Genomic DNA, 8,951 nt, shown 5'->3' with positions numbered 1-8,951 from the left:
TGGTGCTTTGCAGAGGTTAAGCAAAGCATAACTCTCACACAGCCAAAGCTCTTGGTTTGCAGAGGGAAAAGCATCCTCCTAGGGTTTTTAGGTAAGGGAAAGCTTTGTGCCACAGCTCTCCCATCTGGCATGCCCTCAGCTTGCAGGGGGACTAGAAGCAGATTCCTGCCTTGCCTACTCAGCTGCTGAGCCTTCCTCCTTGCGCACCTTTTGTCCTTCCTTCTGTCCGGCCAGCTACGTGTCAGCTTGATGAAGCTGTGCAAGCTGCCTTGGGTCCCTCAGCTTTCCAGAGGCCATGGTGGGCCCTGGGTTCCCTGTCCCTGGGGGTCTGGCTTTCCTGCATCTGGTTTAACATTTTGTTGAACTCCTTCCTAAACTACTTGGCACAGTCCTGCAGTGAGGTGGCCAAACCACCTGCCCTGCTGTCTGAAGAGCTGTCAGGAACAAACTGACTAAGGTAAGTCCTGGAGGAAGGTAAAAGTGATAGACCAGGACAGGTTCTAGCAAGGTGGTCAGGACATAGACACCACCCTGTGATGGACAAACCTGGGACCAGTTCTGGGCTCCTTTGCTGCTGCATTGTTCGGCAACAGTCAGCTTAGAAATGTTGCTCTCTGTGTTTTGAAATTTCCCTGAGGTCACACTTGATCTTGCAGACAGTTCAGGGATGACCTGGGGTGGTCTGGCCAGCCACTAAGGGGTACAGCATGCAGCTGGTTGTTCTCTTGTCTGTTCTGGCCTGTGGGAGCAACCTAGAAGCTGTCAGAGCCATGCTCAGGCTGTGCTATGCTGCCCACAGAGACTCAGGAGCACACCAGGGTGCCCAGTGCTGTGATTCCAGGTGGGTGATGTGGGGAAGCCTTCTGCTGACACAAACATCTCCTATTGTGAGCCTGGAACAGCTTTTGTTCTGAGAGAGAGAAGAGGAAGAAGCTGTTGAGGCCATTAGGAAATCCACACTGTCTGTCACATTTTCTTCTCTCTATTCCATTTCTTCCTCCTTTTCCAGGCATGGTCCTTTTTTACTTCAGGAGGTCTTTCACATTTGGTATTTTTCACTCTTTCCAGGAGCCCAAACATAACCTGAATGTGTGGCTGTTGCCAGGGCTGTGGCTCTCAACTTCCAAGCAAAGCAAGACCACTGTGATGTTCCATTAGAGAGAACACTATTGGAAGAGAGTGGCAGAGACTCTTCTGGTGTAAAGCAACCTTACAGCACTTTCAGCTGAGTCCTGTAAAACATTTCATCCAGTGCTTAACCCTGGCAGGCTGAGATGGTGCTTGGGTGCCATTGTGGGGTGAGCCTTGTCCTGCTGTGCCTCAAGGAAGGCAGAAGGGGATCCAGGCTCCAGAGCTCCTCATTTTTTGCTGGGGGACAGGCCAAGAAGGATGTGGCTCATCTCTGTGCCCCCCAGGAAGAGTCAAGGGTTTGTCACCTGTGTATTTGTGACAGCCCAGAACAGCTGGGCTCTGCCTTTACTCAGTTGGGAGCTCACATGAAGAGCTCTGTGTGATAAAAAAATACTCCAGAACTGAAGCAGGGCAGGAGGAGGTAACTTCTCATTACTCATTTCCTTGGTTAGGGCTCCACCTGCTTCATCCCCAGTAGCCTGTCCTTGAAGAATGTAGCTGTGGCTCATCTCCTTCCCCACCTCTTCTGATTTATGGTGATCTAATTTTCCTGTCTCAGTGTCCCTGCTCTGCAGTGTTGGCTGAGTTTGTAAATGGATAAAAACTTCTGGTTCCACTTGCAACAAGTGCCTGTGTCAGAGGAAAGCCCAGCCCTGGCTGTGCCTGGCCAGGCTGCTGCAGTCTGGGGGTGGCTCTCAGCAGGAGCTCCCCAGTTTAATGCTGCAAGACTTGTTTGTGTTTTGCATTCTCAGCAGTTCTGCAGCAGCCCTGAGGAGCAGAGGCACTGGCATCACGGCCAGACAGCAGCAGGCTGTCATGATTTAAAGAGCAGACAGAAATTCTTCCCCTTGAGGGTGGTGAGAGACAGGCACAGGTTGCCCAGGGAGGTGGTGGAAGCCTCATCCCTGGAGGTTTTGAAGGCCAGGCTGGATGTAGCTGTGAGCAACCTGATCTGGTGTGAGGTGTCCCTGCCCATGGCAGGGGGGTTGGAGCTGGCTGATCCTTGAGGTCCCTTCCAACCCTAACAATTCCATGATTTTGGAGCACAGCCCTGTGAGGAGAGGCTGAGGGAGCTGGGGTTGCTTAGCCTGGAGAAGAGGAGGCTCAGGGGAGACCTTATTGCTGTCTACAGCTACCTGGAGGGAGGCTGTAGCCAGGTGGGCGTTAGTCTCTTCTCCCAAGCAACCACCAGCAGAACAAGAGGACACAGTCTGAAGCTGCACCAGGGGAGGTTTAGGCTGGATGTTAGGAAGAAGTTCTTCACAGAAAGAGTTATTGGCCATTGGAATGCTGCCCAGGGAGGTGGTGGAGTCACCATCACTGAGGTATTCAAGAGGAGACTGGATGAGGCACTTGGTACCATGGTTTAGTTGATTAGATGGTGTTGGGTGATAGGTTGGACTCGATGATTTTGAAGGTCTTTTCCAATCTGGCTTATTCTATTCTACTCCCAAAAGAAGCTGTGTCAGCTGAGGTGGCCTTCACAGAATGTTAGGGGCTGGAAGGGACCTCAAGAGATCATCCAGTCCAGCCACCCTGCCAGAGCAGGGTCGCCTAGAGTAGGTCACACAGGACACATCCAGGCAGGTCTTGAATATCTCCAGAGAGGGAGACTCCACAGCCCTCTGGGCAGCCTGTTCTGGTGTTCTGCCACCCTCACAGGGAAAAAATTCTTCCTCCTGTTTCCATGGAACTTCCTATGCCTCAGCTTCCACCACTGCCCCTTGTGCTGGCATTGGGCATCACCCAGCAGAGCCTGGCTCCCTCCTCTTGGCACTCACCCTTTATGTATTTATAAATATGAATGAGATCACCCTTAGTCTCCTCTTCTCCAAGCTGAAGAGCCCTCAGCTCCCTCAGTCTGTAATGTGAGGCAGAACCCAGGAAGACTCAATTAAGAGTTTCTCAAGCAGTTTTTCTCTTTATTATTACAGCATGCATGCAGGTGGATCAGGATTCTTCCAGAAAGCATCCACACTCTGACTGCAGACTGCTGCTTCATGTAAGCAAAGCACAGAACATCTGCAGAGCCTTTTGGGAAAGGGGTTGGGGATTCCAAGGAATCACTTACAGGAATCCTGCCTTATATGCACATGCCTTGTTAGATGTGGTAGGGGTCTTCACAGGATGTCAGGGGTTGGAAGGGATCTTTGAAGATCATCATGTCCAACCCCCTGCCAGAGCAGGACCACAGAATCCAGCACAAGTCCCACAGGAACACATCCAGATGGGTCTTGAAAGTCTCCAGGGAAGGAGACTCCACAACCTCTCTGGGCAGCCTGTTCCAGTGCTCTGTGGCCATGTCTTCAGAGGGCCTTCTTGATGAAGGCTTGACTCTTCTTCATGTTAAACTTTTGATCTGAGCTGGATGTAGCCCCCACCCCCACTTAATTAACTCAGGTCTTCTAACGGCTTATTGGAGTGGTGCAGCACAGGGGCCTCATGTTTATTATCTCCAAGGAGATTCAAGACCCTCCTGTCTTCCCTGTGTCAAGGACATACAAGAGCCTCCTCTCTCCCTATGTCCTCCAGGGTTGTTCTGCCCCCTGCCCTCAGGAATGGACCTTTGGTCTTAGGGGGAGGTAGGGATTGCTAGAAACTTTCAGGCACGCTTTCTTTACACTTACAAACTTCCCCTTCATCAGAGCCAACGAAAAATCTCAGTAATGGACTGGAGCAGAGGGAACATGGGAGGGGAAAAAGAAAGGGAGAGAGTTAAGAAGTCAGAGAAAAAGAAAGATATCACCATTGCTTGGATCCAGAGATCTTGCAGCTCTCTACAGCTTCCTGAAAGGAAGCTGCAGTGAGGCTGGAGTTGATCTCTTCTCCCAAGTCACCAGCAACAGGACAAGAGCAAACAAGCTGAAGCTATGCCAGGGGAGGGTTAGGTTGGACATGAGGGAAAACTTTACTAGGAGAGCACTGAGGGGTTGGCACAGGCTGCCCAGAGAGGTGGTGGAGTCCCCATCCCTGGATGTGTTGAAGATGCTGCAATGTGGTGCTTCAGGACAGTGTTTAGTGGACATTGTAGCCAAGACTTGATGATTTTAAAGGTCTTTTCCAACCTTAATGATTTTATGTGCCTAAGGGGAGATTGCCCTTCCCTTGGTGCACACACATTTAACACTGCTACAGCTCTGTCCCCTGCGCAGGCTCCTGGCAGGGATTTCTGCTTAAGCCTCTGAAGTGAGTTGCTCCTGGTGAGTTGCTGTGTGAGCTAAGTTTGGAGGAAAAAACTGGGATGTGAAAGTGCTGTCTCCTTTTGCATGTCCTTCTCCTCTGGGAGTCGCAGGGATTCCCTTTTGCTTCATTAGTGCCCCTTGGGTTACTGCCCTACAGAACCTGCCAGCTGTGGGAAAGGGATGCTCTTGGTTTTCGTCTGTGGGGATGCAGCTTGCAAGCACTAACAGCTCTCCTGGGAGGGCCTCTTGCTGCCTTGGAGGATCAGTGCTGAAGCAGACGCCCTCTTCTGGTGCCGCCACTTGGCCCGACGGTTTTTAAACCAAACCTTTGAAGTGCAAAACAAGAAAAGAACTTTTGCATTTCATCTGTTCCTTGGAGTGAGGCAGGCAGGTACCCTCCTGGGCTGTACAGCCTGAGCTTTAGGATGCTCTAATACATTTCCCAGTCTCAATATTTGACACAGCATGTAATCAGTTCCCCCCAGCCCCGCAGACCTGCTCAGGTACATGTAAGGGGCAGAAGGGAGGTGGGAGACCCCGGTGGCAGATCACATAAATAGGGGAAGTACACTTGGGGTGCAGGGAGGGGCAGCACTGGGCATGTCTGTGTGTTTGTACAGGTGGGGAGGGGGAGCGTTCATAGGACACCTGAACACATCAGCCCCGCAGAGCTGTGCTGCACTCTTCCATTCCTTGCCAAATCTCGACTGTGTTTTGTCTGTCTCTAAAATAAGCCCCTGGTTCTCCGCAGCTCCCCCAAAACGCAGCCCAACGCCCCAGAGGCCACAGCAAACAGCACCTCGCCGGTGCCAGGAGCTCACCTCCACCCTCTCCTCCTTCAGGTGAATGCGGCTGGCCAGGTGCTCGCGGGTGATGACGTCTGGGTACTGGTTCTGGTGGAAAAGCGTCTCCAAGGCCTGCAGCTGCTCCTCAGTGAAGATGGTGCGGTGCCGGCGTGTCCGGCGCTGCATCTGCTGCAACGTCTGCAGCTGGCCGGAGCTCCCCTGGGCACTCCTGCAGACCCTGACTGCCGAGCGGAGGAGCTGCACGGGCCAGGGCAGCCCGGCGTCTGCAAGGGGAGAGGGACAGCAGCAGTGCTAGGGGCGGCGGGGCTCAAACGCTCCCCTGGCTTGCCGCAGTTCAGGGGTAAGCTGCATCCATACCTGCTGCTCGGAAGCAGGCAGTTGCCCAGCTCCTGGGTTTTCATTATTCAGTGTGCCCAGCTCCAGAAAATAGTAGGAAACTCACAGGCTAGTGAGGAGCTGTGCTTCAGTCCTGACATAGGGCTTTTCTGAACTTTCAGGGTGCTCTTGATCTCCATTTTTAAGTCTTTGCTACTTCCCCCCACCCCCTCCGAATGCTAGATGCAGCCAAACCCTCTTTTCCTTAAAGGATAAGGGAGGTTTCCCAGAAGCACAGGCACAGCTCTGCACAGCAGCAGCATGACCATGGGGCCCCACACTCCACAGAGAATTCAGAGAATCATAGAATGGTCCAGGCTGGAAGGAACCTCCACACTCTGACTTCTCTGCAATCAGCAGGGACATCCCCAACTAGATCAGGCTGCCCAGGGCATCCTCGAGGTCCCTAGAAGCATCAGCCTCTCAAGTATCTTACACTAGCCCAGTAATCTCCAGTAATAAACAGCACCTGCTGCTTTGAAAACCCCAGCAGCACTGCAGGTTGAATTGCCTGCTCTTGAGACCCAGGCTGAGAGCAGAGCTGAGCTCGCTGGAGCTGGAGCCAGAGCCTGAGACCACTGTGATGGCAGACCAGAGGCTATATTGTCACTCAACACCCAGGTTTTCCCCTCCACCCAGCACTGGAACCAGCCCCTCCATGAGCCCTACACTGTGAAGCAAACCCAAGCACTCACCCAGCCAGCTCGGTGAGTCCCGCAGGGAGCAGGCACTCGTGTGAGAGCAGCAGCAGCATCTGCAGCCTGCCCCTTCCAGCTCTTCCTCTTCCTCCTCCTCCTCCTCTTCCTGCAGGGAGCTGGCTGGGCTGGTCTCTAGCTCGTACAACCCTTTGGGTGTGCAGTCCAAGATGCTCCGCAGGCATAGTGGGACCAAGACCTGGGGGCTCCTCTCTGCTGGGCTGGAGAGGATGTCCTCGATGCGGAAGGAGCAGGGTTTCTTCAGGCCTCCTCTGCTGGCATTGCCGTCTGGGGCTGGCTCTGAAGACATCCTGTGCCAGCAGCAGCCCCGGGAGTGGGCAGCTGAAGCCGAGCTGGCTTTGCTCTCTGGGCACTAACTCCAGAGTGAGGTCTTGCAAGGAGAAGGACAGCTTAGGTGGCTTTTGAAGTGGACTGGCAAAGCCATCCAGAGTGGCTGCTTTGTCTTGGCATTTCAAGTGACTGTCATTCTCCCAGCCAAGTTTTTATTTTAGACACAGATGCACTTTTTCTCCTAACCTAGCTGCTTTATGACTGAAGCCACCCTAAATATATATATATATATATATATATATATATATATACAGAGAGAGATAATCCCTTTGGAAAGAGAACCCTAACTCCCCCCTGTGAGTAAAATAAATTCTACCTAATCTTGGCAGCTTTGTGAAGGGTTAGTGTGGATCTAAGATTTAGCTAATCCCACAAAAATGACTGGAGAAGGAAATCTGATTTCTCCATCTCGAGTGTAGATTTGAGGTGGTTATGATCTCCATTGTGCTGCAGCCTCCAATCCAAGGAAGGGGGAGGATAGCTGTTCCCAGACTGGAAATGGACCAGAGGATTAACTCCTTAAAAGAAGCAAATTATCCCTTTCTCTGGCCAAATGAAAGCTTTCCCATCAAAAGAGAGCTGTCATATCATACAATATGAGAGAGGGGAGAGAGTTCAGCTTGATAAAAAATAATGTTTAATGGTAGCACAGCCCTTGGCTGTGGCAGAACTCTCTGCAAAAGTTGATTTATTTTCTGATGAAAGCAGAGAAATTGTATTTTTCATTCCTTCCCCTCTCCCTCCTCTCTGCTGCCCTATCACAGTGATAATGCAAATGCTTTGCCTGTATCTAACACACTCTTTGTGAGGATTCAGAGCTGTTAATAAATTAGATTACTGGCAGCTCTGTGGCACAGCTTAGTGGCATGTAGCTACCTCCTGCAGAGCTGAGCTGTACCCCTGCTTGGCATCGGGAAGGGAAGGGCAGGATTGCTGCCTCTATGTGCAGGCAGGCAGGCAGTGAGGTCTGGCAGCAGCAGAGTCTTGTTGCCAGAGCTAACAGGTGGCTCAGTGAGCTCAGAGCAGCCTAGATGGCTGACTGCAGCCTCTGGGCTTCTGCAAAGCTTTGTCAGTTAAGTTCCCAACTGTTTCTGTTCTGCAAGAGAAACTGGAGTGAGACGACATTCTGCCCCTGTACCCTGCGCTGGTTAGGCCACACCTCGAGTCCTGTGTCCAGTTCTGTGCCCCTCAGTTTAGGAAGGAGGTTGACTTGCTGGAACGAGTCCAGAGAAGGGCAACGAAGTTGGTGAGGGGCTTGGAACACAGCCCTGTGAGGAGAGGCTGAGGGAGCTGGGGTTGCTCAGCCTGGAGAAGAGGAGACTCAGGGGTGACCTTATTGCTCTCTACAACTACCTGAAGGGAGGTTGTAGACAGGCAGATGATGGTCTCTTCTCCCAGGCACCCAGTACCAGAACAAGAGGACACAGTCTCAGGCTGCACCAGGGGAGGTTCAGGTTGGATGTTAGGAAGAAGTTCTGTACAGAGAGAGTGATTGCCCATTGGAATGGGCTGCCCAGGGAGGTGGTGGTCACTGTCGTTCGAGGTGTTCAGGAGGAGACTTGATGGGGTGCTTGGTGCCATGGGTTAGATGTTTGGGTGGGTTGGATTGGTTGATGGGTTGGACACAATGATCTTGAAGGTCTCTTCCAATCTGGTTTGGTTTATTCTAAATAAAGGTTTATTCTACATCCATGAGCAGTGACTTGGGACAGGGTGATTGTCCCTGACCCTCCCCAGGGCAAGCAGCAAGGCCTTGCAGATGTGATCTAGGAGAGGAAAGATGTAGCTGGGGTTAAAATAGCAAAGGCTGAGCTCAGGCTGTTTACAAAAGTTTAAAGCCAAGTGCTCTTGCCCTCAGTGTTTTTCAGCCAAGATGAGCAGCAAGGCTTCAGGAGCTGCTGTGGGGAACACCCCTCCTGCTTGGTGTTTGTCTGCAGCATGGTGTTTGTCTGTCCCACTCCTGAGACCTACCAGGAGACACACAGGTGAGTACTGTGAAACCACTGCACGTCCAAGGTCCTTGTGGATCCTTGTGACTTCCCATTGAACAGCCCAGCAACCCCTCCAGTGTCACACAAAGATGTGAGCCAGGCTCCAAGACAGTCCCTTCTCAGCCCCCACTCTTCTTTCCTTGGCCCTGCCTTCTGCCTGCCATTCCCCACCCTGCTGCTCTCCAGTGCTGGTGGGAGATGCCCCACAGCCACTCTACCTGTGACCCCCAAACCTCTGTAAAATCTCTCTTCAAAACAAATCACAGTTTGTCTTTCCATCCCTTTACTTGCCTCTCCTTTTGCTATTCTGATGATGTAACATCCACTCTAACAGTGCTCTGGCAATCTTGGTGTGTTTGCTGCAGGTCTGAGAGGAAGAGGCCTTTGTGGTGCCTGGGCATGTCCACTGCTGCCCTGCCA

General features: G+C 52.1%; 1 protein-coding gene across 1 annotated transcript; it reads right to left on the bottom strand.

The window, feature by feature from the left end:
• Nucleotides 1-3,046: 3,046 nt before the first annotated feature.
• Nucleotides 3,047-6,499, bottom strand: GSC2 (goosecoid homeobox 2). The gene is made up of 3 exons (XM_068157108.1): nt 6,190-6,499; nt 5,135-5,382; nt 3,047-4,639 (listed from the first exon to the last, which is right to left on the bottom strand). Exons 1-3 carry the CDS (start codon nt 6,497-6,499, stop codon nt 4,535-4,537), a joined length of 663 nt encoding a protein of 220 aa, XP_068013209.1. The 3' UTR covers nt 3,047-4,534.
• Nucleotides 6,500-8,951: the final 2,452 nt, after the last annotated feature.

The sequence above is a fragment of the Melanerpes formicivorus genome, unplaced genomic scaffold (genome assembly GCF_026170545.1).
Source record: "Melanerpes formicivorus ecotype bairdi unplaced genomic scaffold, bMelFor1.0.p_v2 SCAF_36, whole genome shotgun sequence".
Lineage (NCBI taxonomy): Eukaryota > Metazoa > Chordata > Aves > Piciformes > Picidae > Melanerpes > Melanerpes formicivorus.
Note: the sequence above shows the minus strand (reverse complement) of the source record. Positions and strands in the feature narration are given on the sequence as shown.

What these genes read in the sequence shown, in the direction of transcription:
- GSC2 (XM_068157108.1), bottom strand. Translation starts at nt 6,499, where the DNA reads ATGTCTTCAGAGCCAGCCCCAGACGGCAATGCCAGCAGAGGAGGCCTG. An exon ending in GGACTCACCGAGCTGGCTGG is followed by an intron (nt 5,383 to 6,189) that starts GTGAGTGCTTGG and finishes CTCCCCTTGCAG; the next exon opens with ACGCCGGGCTGCCCTGGCCC. An exon ending in TGAAGGAGGAGAGGGTGGAG is followed by an intron (nt 4,640 to 5,134) that starts GTGAGCTCCTGG and finishes TGCACTTCAAAG; the next exon opens with GTTTGGTTTAAAAACCGTCG.